The following is a 21,848-nucleotide window of genomic DNA, read 5'->3' as shown; positions in this document are numbered from 1 at the left end:
TTAACCATTATACCTACATATCCTTTATTAAAAGCAATCTCAAATGGTTTGAGTTAGAGGAAGAATCAAAAATTAGTAACTTTTGGGTTTTGACATTTTTCTTAACATCAGTTCTTTAAGCTCATTTACCTAGCCAATGGTCTCATTTCTTGCGGTAATATTCCTCACCTATTTCAGTTTTAAATTGCTTCGCCAAACAGCCTTTCTTCTTTGTCTTATACAGAATCCTACTCTTAAACTGTTATTACAAATTAGGCATATTTCATAATCTAATAAACTGAATGTTTTATTACACAAAATCTTAAAAGAATAAATGTGTGCTGAGTAAGATTTTAGAAATCTAGCCTCTTTCCAATTTTGAAAGTTTAAAAGAGATGTAGTTTACCTTTGCTTGCTTTTCAATTCTAGGTCTGCTGCCGTTGCCACACTGTGGCGTGTGTCACTAGAAGCAATCACCAGGTGGAGAATAGCTTCAAGTTCCGGAACCTGTTCAGCTTCTATGAATTTCACTATACCCAATTTGCACTGTAGATAATAAAAGGAAAGAGAAACAGCGATCAGAGAAACAAAAGACCACCAACCAAAATTACTGTTTAACATATCAGTTATGTCCATAAACCAAAGATAAGTAGTAACAACAGTAGCAGCTCCTATTTAGGCTTACAATGTGCCAGGGGCTGTAGTAAACCATATGTAGTTATGATTTCATTTAACCCTCACAATCTGAGATAAGTACTGTTATACCCATTTTTCAGGTGAGGAAAGGCTTAAGACATTAAGACACACAGTTAGCAAGTGACGATGGCAAGATTCAAACACAGTCTCTCTCAGACTCCAAGACCATTATGATACACAGCTTTCCTACTTAGGTTACACAGCTTCTCTAGGATGATGAAACCTTGAACTGAAGTACAAATCTGGAGCCTCCAGGTAAGCATGGTGATATAATTAGAAATCAAGTGCTTCATGGTTACGACACTTTGAAAGGAACTAAACAACTCATGCTCCATGGAGTTCCACTCTATTGTTAACATACTAATTCTTGTCCTCAATATTCTTACAAATTGAAAACAATAAGATTTCAAACATACGCTAGTCAATGCAAGTAAATTTCTAATTGAAGACTACTCAATTATTCAGTGTAATTAACTGGCTAAAATGAAATAATGCAATTAATGAAATGAAACAGACTAAAGACAGATTCTGCTTAGAACTTCATGCAATGTAAAGCAGCTATGAATTTCACTAAAAACAACTATTTAAAACAAATATATATGAGAAGTAAAACTTTATCCTAAAAAATCAGTTACATAATAGTTCTTATATATGTGAATTAGGATTGACAAACTTTAAAATTATTAAATGACAAAGGATGCAAAATACAAACATCACAAAAATGCCTGCCTTCCCTCCTCCTATTCATCACAACTTACTTGTACAAGAGCTACAATAGAAAAGACTCAAACATTTACTTAAGCCATAAAAAGGACAGTTATGGAAGTCAAGCACACAAAGATACAGACAAAAAAAAATGTTCAAAGAAAACTGAAAACAGTACTAATGTCCATCAATAAGAGACTGATTAAAAATATTATGTGGTATACATATAATTAAATTTTACAGAGATATTACGGATATTGTTTTTAAAACTTGAGATACTATTAAATGAAAAAAGTGAACCGCAAATAATGTATTATATGGTACGTGAAAATGTAGCGTGTACAATTGTATTTGTGTACACACACACATACACAGAGAGCAGGACGTAGATGAATGACAACTAGGTGGCAGGATTTCAGGTAATTTTTAAGTTCTCTTTATAATGTTCTGTACTACTTGAACCTTTACATTATCATCAACTATATCAAAGTAAAAGCTATTTATCTGGAAGGAGAAATGTAAAACAAGAGATTTAAAAATAAGAGGAAAACATTTTTCATCCTTAAAACTAAACTGTTTGAGCACTAGAGTATGAAATTGACAAAAGGTATACAGGGACCTTTAGAAATTAGCAAATAATGACCAACCTAAGATTGCAATTTAATATAAGATAACAATTATTCTCCAGCCCTTATAGCTTTAGCCCTCAGACAGACCTAGATTCAAAGCCTAGTACCGGGAGTGAGACCGTGGCGAATCTCAGAACCTCAGTTCCTTTTACAAAATGGAAGTAACAATTTCTACCTCCTTGGGTTGCTGTGAGGATTAAATGAGAGAATGCATTCAAAGTGCCTGTCACACTGATCACACTCAGTGAAAAGTAGCTTCTGTTCTATTTACCTTTCTTTCTTACATCATGGCTTAAAGAGGGGAAAAAAAAAAGATGTCTAAACATGAAGCAGTAAATCTGAACGAATATAACCCTCACTGAACAAATCAATTTGTGAGTGGCAAGAATACCCCACTTGCCTTTTTCCCTCTCCTGGGAACAGTTTTGAGCAGTGGTCACTTACATCCCCAAAAAGAAAAAGATCAAATCATTTAGAGTGCCATGGAGAGATAAAGGAAGGATTGGAAGACTAACCCATGTTGCTTGAATTCCAAAATAATTACATACTGATCTCATCTGTTCTTCCCTGAGGTGCCTGATGATACAGACACAGTGAGGCACCTTCTCTGTAGAGCACCAGTCTTTTTTAAAAGCTGCTCAGAGAACGTCTGTGTCCTGTTTAAATCCAGAATAAAATTCTTAATGCCAATTTTTAAATTCCCATGAAGAAATATAAAAGGGAGTCATGCTTTCCCCCATAGTGTCACTTGTGAGTACAGGAGTTCCTCACTTGACACAAAATGTACAGCCCTAAAAACCTGAATAATGTAGGATAAATTGTATTTTAATTGCCCCAAAGCATCTATTTAATTATTAAACCTCTAATTAAAAACTAAAATGAAAGAAGTTAAATATATTTAATTTATAAGTGGGCTGTATTTCATACTTGAAAAATGTAAGCAATATTAGGGAAACTGAAGAGCATTTCCCACTCCTCCCTTCCCCTGGGGCTTTAACAAACAACTGACATGATGAAGAGAACACATCACATCAACTGATCCTTTCAAACATATTTCATTAGTGAGCCTGAATACACTGGAATTACATTACAAGTGTTTTCCTGGACTTCGCAGGGATGCGTGTACAAGGTTAAGCTCCACGACGAATAAGCAGTGTCATACCTGCTCCAACTGTTCAGGTGTCCATGGGTTATCACCAATAACTCGTTTAGCTGCATAAAAGCTCATTCCCGGGGGAGGCTGTGGTATTCCAGAACCTCCCCCACTATTTGAAGAAGAACCCTGTGCTGAAGATGAATTTTGGCGACTCTGGGATTCATTTAACACGTATCTGGAAAGGAAACGGAAATGTAACCCCTCTCTATTAAAACACATACCTATCTATACATGCATATATAATCCATTAAATTATATACTTTCCTCATGCAGAACTTTTCTGGAAGAACAAACACGTAAAAGTAAAATTTCATCATAAAGAAAAATTTTAAAGGTATCTAAAAAAGGTATCTACATCTTCAGAAAATTAACCATAAGAGTACATCTGCTCACCTTGGTGACAAATGAATTATAGTGGTTACCACCAACAAACAGAAATATTTGGTTCATTCTCAATCTATAAACAATTGCTCTAAGAGCCACTATGGACTCACTGCATTTTGAGTATTTAGCTGACAAATACAGAGAAAAGGTTTGTTGATGATGGCGGGCAGTGGTATTGTTCTATACCCAAAGCAGAGAGTATTTTTAATCATTACTATTTCTATTACATTGCAAATCACCTTCAATTCTGTTGAACTCTTTATATCCCTACATTAGAAAATCCACTAAAACTACTTACCACAGAGGCACATAACGTCCCAAAAATGAAAAAATTCAAAAGGGCCCAAAGAGGGAAGAAGAATTAGCTTTTCCTATCGTATGTTCAAAGCCCTTTGTGGCTATTATTTATTAATTTATCAGCCTATTTCATTTTTAGCTTCTATAGATTAAAAATAAGATTTCTGGTAAATATTCCTTCGATCCAATCAAACTAGTATTCCTCAACCACAAAATGAAAATTTCTATATAAATATTAATTCAAGTCCCTTCAAACTCCAAAATTCTATGCTGACAAATTATTAGACTGGACAGTAAAATAAATTACCCATTGTAATTAAAATTTAAAGAAAACACTTGGAACCTGATGGCACAGTAAATTATTCCACATTATTTATATGCCACATTCATTCAATTCCTAAATTCACCTTATAAAAAAAAAAAAAAAGCCTGTTAAGGAATCCCTTTATTTTTATATAAACAAGGCAAATTCTCACTGGTTAAGAAAAATGTGAGCAATCACTGGCTTGGGTACATTACGTGCCTAAGTTAAATTTGGATTTCAAAATTTCTTTACCAAAGCCATCATCACCTGCCAATTCTGGCTGCCTCCCAATTTAACAAGTAAAAAAGGAGATTTTCACTGATTTTTAAGTCATAGCAAGACCAGTGGCAGTAAGTAAATCAATCAGCAATTACTGAATAGCTAACACTGTGCCCCAAATCACCCTAAACACAGGACAGAGGAATACCAGGAGGGGTAAGAATGAACAAGGAGCAACACAATACATGTCACACACAGCATTTGACATGTTATCGGAAGATAAGGAAACCACACAGAAATAAGAAATGATATTACACAGGTAGTGGAGTGAACAGGTAGAGGTTAGTGGAAGTGTCTGAAGGTCCAGACAATAAACTAGAGGGGTAGGAGAGCACATTAGAGGAAAGAAATCATACAGCAAGAACTCTCATGTCTGGATTGAGAGACAGATGATATGGAGCCCCACATGTCAAGCTTGTAGTGGATATTGTATTTTTGACTAGGGAAGACACATAATGAAATCAGTATTGGAGGAAACTGTCTCTGGCAACAGGACAACCTAGAAAATAAGAAGGCTGGCAGCAGATCACAACCTGGGCACTATGCCAGAGACCAGAGCTAGATAATAGAACAGCTCTTGACTTCAAGGAACTCCCAATGTGTTAAGGAAGATGAACATGTCCACAATGCAATAAAAACACCAAGTGGCAAAATATATATCTGGGTGTTCAGTGTTACACATAGCTGACATCTAAGCTACTTTGAGATGTTTTTTTCAAAGTGGCTTTTTGGCTGTTGTTTCTTATTGTTTTCTTTCAGCATTTCTTTCTTCCTTTTGTCCTTTTCTGACGGGGGGAGCATTCTAAGTAGAGAGAACTGTATTCTCTTAAAACAGAAAGGCGTGGACACATAAGGACACATGAAATGCATGAGTGCATGTAACGACTGGAAAACAATAGCACAGAGATTTTAAGGTGTGACTTGATACCATCTGTGTTTTAAAAATCAGGAAACTCTATGGCAGTGTAGAGAGTTGTGAAGAACAGCAGCTGGTAAGAAAGTCGTGACAAGAGTTGAAAAGAGCCAAAACTAGATGGCAGCAAGTGGGAATGATACACCAAGGAGAGGGGAGGAGGTGTTATGGGAATGATATTGTAGCAACGAAAAAGAGAAAAGCTGGGGGCAATTTATAATTGTACACCTACATAACTAAGAGAATCATCACAGCACTGATAATAAGTAAAACAGAGAAGCTGTTTTTATGGGGAAAGACTGATTTCAGCTTGGACAGGTTGAGTCTGAAATCACAACAGCAACTCCATACCTATAAGGTCAATAAGCAGTGCGGCTGGAGTTCAGAAGACGACAGGGCTGCAGCAAAAACAATCTGAGACACATCCATTTTCAAGTGCAAGTTGAATCATTTAAAATCGTACTTAACTCCACACAATAAAAAGCAGTCAAGAACAAGGTTGCTTTGTTTTGTTTTCATTTTTTCACTTACCCATAAGGCATCAGAAGGACATCTAGCATGAAGTCCAAAAGCAGCTGCACAGTCTTTGGTTTCTCAGCAAGATTAAAGGGAGAAGCTGATTTTGATGATTCAACAGGGTATTTCATGTGAAAAAGGGTTGGTATTAAAAGATGCATTAAGCTGAAAAACAATTACATTTATTGCAACTACTTAAAAAACAAGAGTTTTATACATGCAAACAACAGACAAAACAAACATCACATTAACAAAAAGTGTCAACTGTAGCAAGGGCCACTCATAGTCAACACATTATTTACAAAGTCCTAATCTAGGAAATGGCCTAGATTACTATCTTACTGAAAGCTCAGGATATTGAGTGATGATTGGCATTTAGCCAATCTGGCTCATTACCAGAAGCACCAGAAAAAAAATACATTAATGTGGATTCAGTGTTAATATCTGTTGCCACAAGGGATTTTATGTTAAACCTTAGGTAAAGTTTAACTTATAACATGTCCTTTCAATAAATTTTTTTTCCTTTCCACAGTTAATTAAAATAAAGTTATTCTAAAGCTAAAGAAATTAAAAATCAATTGTGCCAATATTCGAGATATATTAAAATTTCCACTGTGTGAATTTAAGTAACACAGCTTCAGTAATTCCTTCTTTCATTATACCTTTTATTAGTCTTAAAACATATGAAAACAATTTCAAACGGTGCTTATGTTTATTCATTTTACTTGTAAATATCTGTATTAGTCTCTTTTTAAAATGTATATGCTCTAAAAAGGTGAGCTACAAACATTGTTTAACCCCATCTTTCCTCCACAACTTCTGTACTCTTCATGATTCTCACCACTACACGGCCACAATCTGAAACTTTGATCTAAGCCAAGAAACAAAGGATGTTATCTAAACCTTTATTCCTCTCCAATTCCCATATTAATATAAGCAAGTGATCTGTTCCTAAAGAAAACTGGTCTGAAATTTTATAACCTCCAAGATAAAAATGTTTTGATGAAAAGCATTTTATAACCAATTTTCACAATCACAGAAAATTTGTTGCTTCAAACTAATTGACAAAAAAATGCATTTAGATTAAGAAAAACGTTAGTGCTGCACATTTTTCAATATGCTCACATTAAGAAATGTTATAATAGTATTAACAAAACAATAATGTTGAGTTGAGATAACACAGAAATTCAGTTATTTGTCAGCTGAATGACTCAAGTGAAACCAAATGTGCGGACCTATTTTGAATCGCAGCTGCCGACTCTACTGGGTGGGAAATAAGATCAATGAGGAAAGCATACCTATCCTGCTGTGGCTGAGGCTTCCCTTCCATTGCAGTAAGGAGCGTGGGGGCCAGTTCACATTGTTTTTCCACTGGTAAGCGAGGATAGCCCATCTTAACATAAATTATAGTAAAATTCTAAGGCAATAAGAGAAAATCAAGTGAGTGTGAAGGAAATGCCCTAGGATTTCAACAAAAACATATGAGTGATAACTCAGGGAGTTATAACAAAGATATCACATATTCCTTCCACATGTTTATCACGTTTATTCCAGCCCCACTTATTCAGAATGCTTGCTTTAAGATGGACTTCATGTGAGGGAGCAACACCTAATCTAAAGCACTCATGTATATGTATATCAAATCATCAGCTTGTACACTTTAAATATACACAATTTTATTTGTCAGTGATGCCTCAATAAAGCTGGAGAAAAATTAAGTACTCATATATGCAATTACTTTTCACTGAAAAGAACAAACTAAGCATCTGACCTATCTAAACCTACATACTACACATTAACATCAGATCTCCCAGTTTGTTGCACTGATCCTTTTAAGCAAAGAAGAGACAAGTATTAACTCCCAGGCTGCCCTTCCCCAACTGGTCTTTTTACTTAAACAACCTTAGTATATTACAGCACTCTGGTTCCTCATTCCAATAAATGACCAGTGGATGGTGATCAAAGGAAAGCTGAGTGCTGTCAGTCTGTTTGCACCACTGTAAACCATGCGAATGCCTCATTTTAAGCAAACCCATAAATGCATATCTGGACTTATGCATTCTATAAAGATTTGCTTTTCTGAAGGATTCTTCATTTTAGAATAGACTTCATAAGGCAATCCCTTCCCTTTAAAGCCATTCTATTTGGCAATTTTATTGGCACACAACATTCCTATGAGCTTAAAGAAATGAACATCTGTAATGAAGCTATATGTCCAGAGCGAGCCAGACAAGACATCTGGACCAGTAGGTGGCTCCCAAGGTCTGGAATCCAGATGTCAGAAAGACCCAATAGATTTTGCCTCAATGCTACAAACTTTAAGGGAAAAAAAAATCACCTGTCTTCACACAACATTGTTTTACATTTAATTTTCATGAAGACAACAATTCAAGAGGAATATTTCTTACCAGCCTCAGCTTACGTGTTTTTAAAAAGCATACCTTTCTGAGTATGTGTATGTGTATATATATATGTGTGTATATATATATATATATATATATATATATATATATATGTATATATATATATGTATATATATACGTATATATATGTATCAGAAACACAGCCTTAAAATTCAGCCTTCCTACTTCTTCTTGTCATTTTACGCTTTTTTCTTCTTCTATTCATGCCTATGCTATATAACCCTTGTTTTCTATCTATTCAGACTCAATCTTTTACTAAGAGTCAAAATCATTTTTTTATAGATCAAAATATCTGACAAGTCATTTCACCAATATTCCTTTGCCCAATGTAAACACCCGCGCATTATCCCGTTCCAAACATTTCCGTTATGGTAATATTTCCTCTGGATCAGGACTCAGTAGCAAAACAGAGTGTCATTTAAAGAAAAACCTCTCACGCTTCATTTAGAAATAGTCTGGGTAAAATTCTAAGTTGCCAATATGCTGATGACATCTAATAAATGTTATTAAATGAAAACTTACTATAAGTCAAAAAATATTCCAAGCCAACACTCACTGTGACAAAGGAAACTGCAGCAGGGTCCTGGTATTGAACCAATAGTGTCTCTACTGGGAGTTGTATTTTGGGGCGGCTTTTTATACGCTTATTCAGATGGACCAACAGCTCCATTACCTAAAACACAGAGATATAAGCTGAAATTATGATCACATGTTAAAATCAAATTCATTTCTCAGGTATTACTTACTTTGACTAATAGTAGCTACTTTGTTCTCTTAAAAAATGTAAATTTTATATCCCAGAAAGAGAGTACACAATATCCCCCAAGAATTCATTCCCCAGAATTTTACTAGTGTATTTATTTTACGATGTCATTTAAGTTAATGAAAGTTGAGATCCCAGATGGGTCTATACTGGGCACAGTCCCCCAAAAGACCTGTAAACAAATGATTGAAACACACCACACTATGGGCTGAATGCTTGTGTCTCCCCAAAACTCGTTGAAGCCCTAACCCCCGGTGTGATGATTTGGGGAGGTAACTAGGTAGGTTTGAATGAGATCATGAGGGTGAAAGCCCCATAATGGGGCTGGATATCCTTGTAAGAGGATAAAGGAATTGGAGTCTCTCTCTTTGCCATGTGAGGATACAGCAAGAAGGCCATCTTCTATAAACCACGAAGAGTGAGGGGTGCACGGACGAAGAACCACACACCACGCTGGCACCCTAATCTCAGACTTCCAGCCTCCAGAATTGTGAGAAGTATTTACTGTTTAAGTCACCCCATCTGTGGTATGTTGTTACAGCAGCCCAAACTGACTATGAGCACCATGAATATTACAAACGGAGAATTGTACAAAACGCAGGCATACCTCAGAGATACTGTGGTTCAGTTCCATACCATCAAAATAACGCAAGTGGTAATCATTTTGCCAGTGGGGGGTCATGCCGTCAATTTGTAAACAGTGCAACATCTGTGATGTGCAATCAAGCTAAGTGCAATAAAACAAGGTATGTCTACACTATGGGTTTCCAGAAGAGAAAGTATCTGCCAAATCAAGGAGGACTTCAGAGAGGAAGTAACAAAAACACTACGTTGTGAAGACCAGAGGAATTTCCAAGCAGAGAATCGGTTGGAAGCAACAGAGGTCTAAAAGAACATGGCGCACTGCAGCTGACTGAAACAGAGTAGTAAGAGTTTTAATAAAAGCAGGGTCCAGATTATAAAAGGATTCAGGTAAAATGCTGAGGAATTTTCACTTTATTCTGAAGATCATCTGTTTCTACTACAGAGTTTTAAGTAAGTAATAACAAGCTTTCTCTCCTTTAAATAGGAAGACAGCAGAAACAGAGGTCGACAAGTCAGTAATTCCTGTGGATGGAAAGGAAAATACAGAGGCTTATGTCAAATGGCCCCAGATTTACTATAAAAGTGAGATAATCTTGCTACAAGTGGAGCACTGAAAAACACACTTGTGCACTGCATTTCGCATTCCTTATCTCATCTGATTCTCACAACAACCAGAGATGTGGGTAATTGTCATTCCCCTTTTGACAGGTGAGGAAGCAGAGGTTTAAGAAGTAAAGGAACTTGCCCAAGGATACTGAGCCAGCAAGTGGCACAATTAAGATTTGTGGACTCCAAGGTCCATATTTTTAACCTTTTCAAACACCGAGAGTTGAGCTCAATTCATCTAAAGTGTAGGTCTGTGTGAGACCTCCTTGAGATTCCTGATACCTTAGAGACCTACATTACTATACATACTTCATCCTACCTGGTCCAGACCTGTGAAACAGCTGATGACGGATAAAAGAATCAGGAGGGACCAGGCTAAAGGAAATAGCCGTCTTCTGACAACCTAATCTAGGTTGATTCCTAGAAGGACTCTACGGAAAATCATTACTGATGGTGACAGACAGTCATGCCTACAATTACAGGCTTTCATTTTATGACATTTTTTTAAAAATTTTAAATGGATTAACTCCTTAATTTTCTTCTAATAATTTTATCACTTTAAATATTAATTTTCTAAATTTGTTTATCCACTGTCTAGAATCCTCTATAAACCCATAAAAAATCAAGAAATCAGCTGAATGAGTCCTGGCTAAATAGGTAACAGTTAATCTCTGTTAGAAAGCCTATAAAATACCAAATTCGGGTATGTATTATTTTGGCCATATCAGTTTTCATTACTATTCATTTAACAAGCTTTTTAATTGAAGTATAACATATAGCTAAAGTGCACAATTGAGAGTATGCAGTATCTGGCTCAATAAATTTTCACAAAGGAAACACATCTATGTAACCACCAGAACCACGAAAGCCCTGCACCCATCCCTCTTCCTACTCACTTACCCCTCTGCCCCAAAGGTAACCATTATCCTGATTTCTAACACCATTTTTAAATTTACTATATATAAATGGAGCATACAGGATGAACTCGTGTGTCAGTATTTTTCATTCTACACTATATTTGAAATTCTCCCATGTTGTTGCTTATAGCAGTAGTTCACCTTCATTGCTCTAGTAGGAAAAAACCAATTTATCCATTCTCTTATTGATTGACTCTAGATTATTTCCAGTTTGGGCGATTATGAATAATGCTGCTATGAACATTCTTAGATATGCCTTTTAGTGCACACATATACACATTTCTGTTGTATATAAACTCAGGATTGGAACTGCTTGGTCATGGAGTATGTAGATGATAAGCGTTAGAATATTTCAGTTTCCCAAAGTGGTTACAGAACTCATTGACACTCCTACCAGGAGAGCTTCAATTGCTCCACATCCTTGTCAACACCTGAGATGGTCAGTCGTTAAATTGTAGCCATTCTATCGAGCCTGAAGAAGCCAAGTTAACTGTAAAGTAGAAGTCTACATAACAAACTTCATTTTCCTTACAACAGGATATGCATGCCAATGACCTGTCAGTAGAAAACCTAACACTTTTATTTCTCTTTCACTCAGTTTACCCACAAATTACCAGCTACCTTATAGGACATATCCTGGTTAAGTCTAACATGCATTATGAAATTGATAGTTAGAAACCCCAAAATTACATAACTGAAAGTCAGCACAAAATAATCCTTAGTTTCGTTGATTTCAAAATGTCACATACTGAAATTATTTATACCTGAGCTTCCAACTCGCTGCCCGCTGAGGCCCCTATTCCCTTTCCCCGATGCCCACCCTCTTGATCACACCTCCTCTCACGCACAGGGTGCATCACATGGCCCTCATGTCTCCGGAGGCTCCACACTCTTTCAACTCAGAACCTCTGCACAGAGCCATCTGTCTTTAATGGTCTCCCTCCTCTCTCTGCCTGGCTGCTTCCTACACACACACACACACACACACACACACACACACACACACACACACACACAGGTCTCTCTTATGCCCCAAATATATTCTTTCATATAATAGAATCCGATTACATTTTACAACTAGATGCTATTTGCCTGATTGTTTAACAGCACTCTTCCCAACTAGATGTCTCTTCCATTCACTAATATGTCCCTAACACCTGGCATATAGAAGACACTCAGTAAATACCTGCCAAATAAACGACGAGACTGATGATGCTAAATAAGTAAGCAGAAACCAACTCATGTAGGGCCTTTTTTAACACCTTGCTATCCTAAGGGTGAGAGAAGGCCATAGAAGAGTTTTAAATAGGATAGTGACAGGATCAAATATGTATTTATCTCAGCAAAGCAGTATTCACAACAGGCATGTCAAATATATGACAAGAATGCCCTATCCTTCCTGCAAGGAAGACATTCTTAAAGATACTCTGTCTCCATTGAACTCAAATCAGGATGAGCCTCAGACTCTCAGGGCAGACCTCCAGGAAGCCACTGCCAATCAATTAGAATGGCCCAAAGGATGAAACCAGATGATAGACCAAAGGCCCAAAGATATAGTAAAACCAGAAGACTAATGAACTATTTAAAAATGAAGGGAACAAATATTTCATGTAGAACATTAGGTTAAAAAAAGATGTGACAGTTACCCAGCTTTTGGTAACAGTGTACAGTCTTAAAACTGGAACTACAGGGCCGGCCTGGTGGCTCAGGCTGTTGGAGCTCCATGCTCCAAAGGCTGCCAGTTCGATTCCCACATGGGCCAGTGGGCTCTCAATCACAAGGTTGCCAGTTTGACTCCTTGACTCCCGCAAGGGACGATGGGCTCTGCCCCCTGCAACTAAGATTGACATGGCACCTTGAGCTGAGCTGCCGCTGAGCTACTGGCTGGCTCAGTCGGTTGGAGCTCATCCTCTCCACCACAAGGTTGCTGGTTCGACTCCTGCAAGGGATGGTGGGCTGCGCCCCCTGCAATTAACAATGGCAACTAGACCTGGAGCTGAGCTGAGCCCTCCACAACTAACATTGAAAGGACAACACCTTGACTTGGAAAAAAGTCCTAGAAGTACACACAGTTCCCCAATAAAATCTTTAAAAAAAAAAAAAAAAAAAAAAACCTCTGGAGCTATACATCAATATATTGCTTTTAAAAACGTTATTTTGTTTATTTTTAACCAACGTTATATTCACAGTCAATGATTAAAGAATATTTTTGCCCCACTATCACCTGACTTTCATGTTGGACTCACAGGCATGGGTTTTATCACGCCTCCATACATTCCAGAATAATTATCTCAATTATATCATCTGGCACTGATGCGAAGTGCACAGTTGGTGCTAAATACAGCTGTGCTAAGCATACAAAAGCTACTTTTAAATTATGTAAGCTTGTCCTAGACTTACTCTGCATTTTGAAAGGCCATAATTAGGATCATGAACCTAGATTTCAATAATGGGAACAAAGATCTCACTTCATAATATATATTCATTTGTTCACCATTTAATTCCCCCAACTGTCCCAACGTGCTTACCTTTTTGCGTACTCCTTCTTGGGTGCTAGACAGCTTGAGCAAAACAGGAGGAAGGAATTTAGATATAATATTCTGTAATTGTTCGTCTGTTTCAGCATGGCCAAGTCGTAAAAAGACCCGTTCAAGCTGATCTATAATATAAAACAGAGAAAAAATAACTTAGCAATCAAACACGACCAATACTTATTATTATTTTTAAGGCTTAATCCTTGTACTGCACTGCAGATGCTTCAGTCAGAACTTTAAACACAACTAGCCTTATATGCAGGTGATTTTGACACAACAATGGAACAACACTAAAAAGGTTTACTAGCTAATTATAATGTCTTACAACTGTCCCGGTCATTTAATCTCTAGAAGAGAGGAAAACAAAACCAAGAATAACAAAATTCTCTCCTGCATACAAAGTGATTCCATTTTTCTAAACGATTTTGACAACTAGACAGGATACAAAATTTTTGGAGAAATCTTCTAGACCTAGCTAACAGAGCGGGGCAGGAAAACTTTACTCAGACACAATATATATTTGATGAGAACATCTTACTGATGAATTTTCTCCAAAGAAAGAATTACTGCCCATCACTGTATTGGGGTTACCCAACCAGAATATGGAAACGGAGTTTCCACCAAGAAAGCCAAGGTGAGAAAAACATGTTAAAGTAACACCACGGGGATGCTTTCAGCAAAATCCAGACGGTGATAAACTACAGAACAAGAACCCGATGCACTGTTCTGGCCCTTCACCAGATACATTGCAGGGGCGGGGAGGAATGAGGGGGTAAGAGGGGCACCTACCTACTGCAAGTGACTGGATATTTGATTTTAAGGAATTATTAATTTTTTAGGTGCTATCATGGTATGTGCTTATGTATACTTTTTAAAGGTTCTTACAAAAATTATCAGTGGTGATTAGGGAGACTTCTAGGAGTCTGCAAATGTCCTGTATCTGGATCTGGATGATGGTTTTCACAGTTATACACATTTATAAAAATCGACCAAGCTCTACACTTTCATACTTTCTACTGTATCTATTATACTTCAATTTATATTTTTATTTAAAAGAGTACTTGTTTTTCAGAGGCTGAACTATCTACAGGACAAATAATACAGTTACTGGGATTTCCATCGAATTATCAGGAATGTACAGGAAATTGTTGTAAGAGCAAAGATATGTGAGAAGATATGTTAATCAGCTTGACTGCAGCAATTTCACTATATATATGTATATCAGTATTATCATGTTGTACACCTTAAATACGTGCAATTTTTATTTTAAAAAATATAAATAAATAAAAGTAAAGCCATAGTCTCATTTAGGTCCTCATAAACGAACTGCTGCAGCCGAGTTATGGCAGGACTCGCATTTAGAAAGTTTCTGCCCCTCTCTGCCCCAGTATTAGTTGAAAGGAGAGCTGCAGAAATGGTAACCAAGGGAGGCATTATGCTTCCAGAAAAATCTCAAGGAAAAGTATTGCAAACAACAGTAACAGCTGTTGGATCGGGCGCTAAAGGAAAGGGTGGAGAGATTCAACCAATTAGCGTGAAAGATGGAGATAACGATCTTCTTCCAGAATATGGAGGCACCAAAGTAGTTCCAGACGATTATTTAGAGATGGTGACATTCTTGGAAAGTATGTAGACTGGAATAAATCCGCATTGAAATGGCATCACATGAAGCTGCCCTTTCTACTGAAGCTGTGAAAGCTCATCACGTAAATAACTTCCATGTCTTGCTTTTGTAATACATTAATGAATCCAAACTAATGACATCCAGTATCTCTTAAAATTTGTTTCACTGTACTGATATAAACATTTTCAAATAAAAATATATTAAAATAACAATAATGAAGGAGAAGGGGCCATATAAATAGAACCAAGATTGGCCACTAATTAGCAATTGTTCAAGTTGTGTGATACTGAGAATTTGTACTTTTGTGTATGCTTGAAATTTTCCACATATTTTTAAAAGAAGATATGTATACATCTGCGTGTGCACGCATACGTGTGTGTGCGTGTGTGTGTGTGTGTGTGTGTGTGTGTAAAATCTCTTGAGGGAGCCTTGAAGTAATGACACCCTAGCAGCAACAAGCACACCCAACACCCACATCGTGGTTTTTACACACTATTCTCCAACAAAAAGAATCAGACTTCTTGAAAAAAAAGTGGCTGATTCTAGGGCTGGTGACAGTGGAAGAAAGATAAACCTGAAGCATCTTGTAGTACCAGAAAGAAAATGAGTCCTGGAACGTATCAAAGGGATACAGGAATCACCCTGAAAGAGCTCCATTACAGCCGAAGTTGGAACAATTTGAGGAACAAAATAAATAACATTATATTGGAGTAAAACCCAAAGTATAAAATAAATCTACCTGAGTCCATTCTGATATAAATAAGTGTTAAAATACATTGGGGAAAAGAGACGAAACCTGTAGTATAGAATTCTAAATAATATATATTATTCTATAAGAAATTCCAAATACAGGAAGTAGAGCTTAATTCCTGCCTCCACCCCCTCCAGGTAGGCTAGATTTAGTGACTTGCTTCCAAAGAATAGAATAGTGAAATATTAACTTTACAGTGGAAAAACCTGATAAATACTATCTTAACCAAGTAATGAAAGTTAACATCATCAGCGACGTCATGTGGATAACATGATCCCTGCCTGATATGATGTGACAAGAAGGGCATTTCACCTCTGTGGTATTCTTTCCAAACCCATAACCCCCATCTAATAATGAGTAAAACAACAGAAAAATCCAAACTGGGAGCTAGTATAAGGATATCTGGCTAGTACGGCTCAAGACTTGCAAGATGATGAAAAATAATGAAAGACTAAGAAACTGTCACAGACAGGAAACTGAGGGGACATGACAACCAAATGCAGTGTGGTGCCCTGGGCTGCATCCTAGAACAGAAAGAGAACCCTAATGGGGAAGAAAAACTGGTGAAATCCAAATACAGTCTCAAGTTTAGCTTTGAAAATTAATAACAAAGGAAGAAAAGAATAACGAAGAAAGGAAAGGAGGGCAGGCTGACACTGAGATTACCAGATCAAATCATTCTATTTGGTAATTGCTGGATGCGGCTGTGAAAAGAATTCTTAGGAACAGTGAATTCAATCCACATATTTGTGGAAGTTACAGGTAAGGAGGTTCTCTCTGCCTTAGTGCCTTATAGATTGTAGGCAATGAAAATTGCCTACAGATTTTAACTACAGAAACTATAGAAGAATTGTTTTGTGGAAGAAGGCAGAAAGTTGAATTCTGCATAACAAACTGATCTAGATAGAGAATCCGTGCCAAAGGTTTAAAAACCTGGTGATACCTGGTCCTTTTATTTTTCATACAATCATTGGGGTGTTTCCTATGTATCCTCAGAATAGTAACTAACACTTTCTACTCTCCTTCATTAGAAATCAAATTGTTAACATCCTAAACACAATAAAATTATGTGATGGGAATGTGGGGATGCCAGAAAGGGCACCAAACATCATGTGGGGTCCTTCTAAAACAGGCTGAGGGACCCGAGTCAAAGTCTTCGACATCCTTTGAGGAGAGTTAATGTAACACTGATGCATTATTTTTGGAAACCTATCTATTACTTTAAACAAAAGATAATCTATCATGTTCAAACAATGAAAAGTAAATGAAGACATAATCTACTACTCAATTTTTCAGACTTCCAGAAGTTAGCAAAATAAAGAGCAGAGATTTAGCAGCAGCGTGGTCTCTGGATCCTGTTTATAGAGGCACAGAAAGAAACTGAACCTTGTGCCTTTAGCCTCAACCCTGGAAACACAGCCTCTTAAAACTGACAATCCAAATTAGCCCTAGGTCCCCAAAAGAATCTACTGAGAAATAAGAAATAAGGTCACCAAAAGTTCTGAAAACACAAAAGAAATCTAAAACAAAGCTCACCTTTCACAAAGAATCAGTTTTTAGTTGTAGGAACTGAGATTCTCAGAGTCATCACAGAAGTGTCTGATATGACCAATAGTATTTCAGGAATCAGGAGCAAGTTCCATCCTCTCCACAATTATGTTATTTGACTTATTCAAACTCACACTGTTTCCCCGAAAATAAGACCTACTCTGAAAATAAGCCCCAGTTGAGATCGTCAGCCAGATGGATGCATTTAGTACGTTATGATGATGTTCCAGAAGATGACATGACTGTATTTGAATAAATGTAGATTGTTGTACATGAAAAAATACGGCATCCCCTGAAAATACTTCCTATTGCATCTTTTGGAGCAAAAATTAATATAAGACCCGGTCTTATTTTGGGGGAAATACCATATAAGACCCAGTCTTACTTTTGGGGAAACACGGTATCGAATTAATTTCACTTATGAGAAAATTAAAGACACTGCCATACCCTCAAATAATCACTGTTAAATATGGGGAATATATTCTGAACTACGATTTTTTCCTATTCATACACTAACATTATTTTAACCTAAAAACTGGAATATGACACATACTATTTCAGAGTTTTGTTTTATCTTTTTAGTTAACACACATCCTTTATTTAAAACACTTGGAGATGGGCCGGCCGGCCCGGTGGCTCAGGTGGTTGGAGCGCCGAGCTCCTAATGCCAGGTCACCGGCTTGATTCCCACATGGGCCAGTGAGCTGCACCCTCTACAGCTAAGATTGTGAATAACAGCTCTCCCTGGAGCTGGGCTACCGTGAGCAGCCGGGGCTGCTATGTGCTGCCATGTGCTGCCATGGGCGGCCAGCAGCCAGGGAGAACTGCCGTGAGCTGCTGTGACCTGGCGACCGACTGCCTCAGCCGGGGGGAACGCAAGGCTCGTAATACCAGCTTGGGCCAGGGAGCTGTGTCCTACACAACTAGACTGAGAAACAACGGCTTGAGCCATAGGTGGGGAGAGAAGGCAGAAGGGGGAGAAAAAAGTAAAACCGTTGGAGCAATCCATGTCTCAAATCTCTCCAAATTTTTGATCTCCAAATTTTTGAATAGAAGTGTGTATGTTGCTTATCTCATATAGCCCTATCCACCCACTGGCTGGTTCTAGCAGTACTGGTAATCAACTACACTCATATTTCTGCAATAAAACATATGCATCCTCACACTAAGTGGAATCATCAAAGATTATAAGGAATTTTATATCCATTCAGGTCAGGTTTTAATACTAAATAAATTACAGTAAAAAATGTTTGCATATATTTTAAAAAGTCTTAAATATCTTTCCATAGAACTACATAAAGATCTAACCGATCATGGCTACATGGCAACTTTGTCCATAGAAGTAGTATAATTTATTTAACTAACCCTCTATTTGTGTTATTACCAGTTTTACAGTACTACAAACAACGCTCCAAAGAACTTCCAGCCATCTTTACCTGTGGATGGGTTTCTATAAGCTAAAACCCTAGAAATGGAACTGCTGAGTCAAAGGGTAGGCGTGCCAACAAGTTTAATAGTTTTTGGAAAAACGCCCCTCAAAAAGGCTGTGCTAATTTATACCACCAACAGTATATGTAAGTACCAATTTCCCTATACACACTGCTACACTCAGTAATCAATCTTACAAAGACTGTAAGTAATCAATATTAGCTGAATATGATAAATGAAAAATGATCATAGTTGTTTTACTTTATATCTATTTTATTACTGAGGTAAAGTATCGTTTCAAATATTTATTGGCCATTTGAAATATCTTCTTCAGCAAATTACTCATTACTCTTTTGAGTTGCTGATTTGTAAAAGCTTTTATACATTGGAAAAAAATCTCCCCCTTTTCTCCCATACATTACAAATACTTTTTTCCTAGTACACCGTGTGACTCTATACCACTTTCTTTCTTTTCATATCTAAGTATTTTTTAAATACGAACTTACCATTCCTTCCTTTTATGACTTCTGGGTTTCCAGTCATGCTTAGAAATGACTTTTACACCCCAGTATAATACAAAATATAATATTCTAAAGAAAAGAGTTAACATAGCAGGCCTGAGACTGGTACTCTTAGAAGTCTGGCCAAGGCTGGCCACTGGCTGGTACCTGGAAACTTGGATTTCAGGAGGGTTTCCACCATTCCCAGAACTTATGAGAGTGACTAACTGTGCCTAAACTGTACACGCAATATGGTCCATGCTGAACACCTGCTTTCCTTCTGGGAATCTGGGATGTGGGTACATGTTAGGCAGAAGGTGCCCACGTGACCAGCAGCAAATAAAACCCCTCAGCACTGAGTCTCTAATGAGCATCTCTGGTAGACAACATTTCACACGTGTTGGCACAACTCATTGCTAGAAGAATTAAGCATGTCCTGTGTGGCTCCACTGGGAGAGGACTCTTGAAAGCTTTCACCTGGTTTCCTCCAGATTTCACCCCATGTACCTTTCTCCTTTGCTGATTTTGCTTTGTATATCCTTTCACTGTAATGAGCCTTAGTGGTACAAACATATGCCCAGTTCTGTGAATCCTCCTCGCAAAACACTGAACCTGAGGGTGGTCTTGGAGACCCGACACATATTTACCTGTGTTTTCTTCTAGCTCTTATGATAATTGCTTTCTGCATTCAAGTATAATCCAGCTGGATTTTTTTTTTTTTTTTTTTTTGGCACATGCAGAGATGTACGAAACCCAGTCTTTTGTGAGTTTTTACATCTTTTTCATTGTGAAATTAAACATTTAAAAAAATGTACAAAACATATATAGTTTAATGAAATATTATAAACACCTATATAACAAACACCCAAGCCAAGAAAACAATTTTATTTTGAAACTTATACAAAGAAAGATTCCTAATGACTCACAGTTGGAGAAGATTGAAAACTGTTTAACATAAAACGCACAAAGAATTTTAAGGACTCACCTTAGGTCACAGAGGTTATTTGCAGCAGAGCAAGAAATAGAATGGGATCTAGGATCTTCTGACCTTCAGTCTAAAAAGCCTTGCCTATACCAGGCAACTGTCTACAACAATGAATGACCCTATTTTCTATAGGGCACAATACTACACATACTACAGGCAACCCTGTTCAAGAGAATCACCCAAAGGTCATAAGAATTTGTCTCATTCTAGTGGTATTTATGACAAAACAGAAAAACACACCAATTCAAAGGTCAGAAAACAACACTCAAGGGAGGCCGGCTAGCTCAGTGGGTTAGAGCGTGGTGCTGCTGACACCAGGGTTGCCGGTTCTCAATCCACACACGGGCCTCTTTGAGCTGCGCCCTCCTTAAAAAAAAAAAGAGGAATTCCAGTTCACCCTACCTCCTCCCTGCTTTCTAAATTCTCCCTCCTTCAAGGCTCAGCCCCTACTTTTACTGTGAAGCAGTAACTCCACTATGTAGATCATTCACTCATTCAAGTCTTTATTTAAATACTACTATCATGTTTCCCCGAAAGTAAGACCCAGTGGGACCATCAGCTCTAATCCGTCTTTTGGAGCAAAATATAAGACCCGGTATCATATTATATATTATATCCGGTTTTATACTGTATATTATATTATATATGACCCGATCTTATATTATATTATACATTATATTATATTATACCTGGTATTATATTATATATATATATATATTATATTTATTATATAAAACCTGGTCTTATATTAAAATAAAACCGGATCTTATGTTAATGTTTGCTCTAAAAGAAGCATTAGAGCTGATGGTCTGACTAGGTCTTATTTTTTCAGGGAAACACGGTATGTGTCAGATCTTGGTGATCATGGGTATAGTGAAGGAAGAGGCAAAATGCTGTGCAGGTTTACCACACATGTACGCGTATGTGGTAACTGCACACTGAAAGAACATAACAGAAGACCTGAGACAGACTGCTGAAGACAACAGCATTCAAAGATAGAGGAAGGAGAGGCAAAAAAAAAGGGAATGATAGGCAATAAACAAAACTAGAAAACTTGAGTACAGGGTCAGAAGAACTAAGGAAAGAAAAAACGGACTAGTCAATGAGAACTGGAAAACATTTGTTAGCTCATGCAGGGGGGAAAAAAAAAACTAAAAATCCCTTGCAGGTAGATTAATGACAATACATGTAAAAAGCAAGATTTTCAAGGCTTTAAAAGAAAACTGAAAAGGGAAAAATTAAAACTCAAGCACAAAAATAGACTAATAGGGTACGATCTTTAAATATTGTAAACACACCAGAAAGTAAAAAGATAAGCTATAGCTA

At 37.1% G+C, this 21,848-nt stretch overlaps 1 protein-coding gene and 1 pseudogene across 4 annotated transcripts in view; one reads left to right on the top strand and one right to left on the bottom strand.

The window, feature by feature from the left end:
* Positions 1-21,848, bottom strand: part of ECPAS (Ecm29 proteasome adaptor and scaffold) — a 100,633-nt gene that overhangs the window by 60,529 nt on the left and 18,256 nt on the right. For all 4 annotated transcript variants that reach the window (XM_019749528.3, XM_074330823.2, XM_074330822.2 and 1 more), the window contains 6 exons: positions 13,681-13,811; positions 8,838-8,954; positions 7,157-7,275; positions 5,874-6,023; positions 3,172-3,340; positions 386-525 (listed from right to left, as the gene is read on the bottom strand). In XM_019749528.3, the coding sequence (XP_019605087.1) occupies positions 386-525; positions 3,172-3,340; positions 5,874-6,023; positions 7,157-7,275; positions 8,838-8,954; positions 13,681-13,811 (826 nt within the window). The remainder of the gene's footprint in view (positions 1-385; positions 526-3,171; positions 3,341-5,873; positions 6,024-7,156; positions 7,276-8,837; positions 8,955-13,680; positions 13,812-21,848) is intronic.
* Positions 15,029-15,381, top strand: LOC109456953 (10 kDa heat shock protein, mitochondrial pseudogene; annotated as a pseudogene).

This window comes from Rhinolophus sinicus, chromosome 16 (assembly GCF_057876585.1).
Source record: "Rhinolophus sinicus isolate RSI-liver-muscle chromosome 16, RSI-T2T, whole genome shotgun sequence".
Classification (NCBI taxonomy): Eukaryota; Metazoa; Chordata; class Mammalia; order Chiroptera; family Rhinolophidae; genus Rhinolophus; species Rhinolophus sinicus.
Note: the sequence above shows the minus strand (reverse complement) of the source record. Positions and strands in the feature narration are given on the sequence as shown.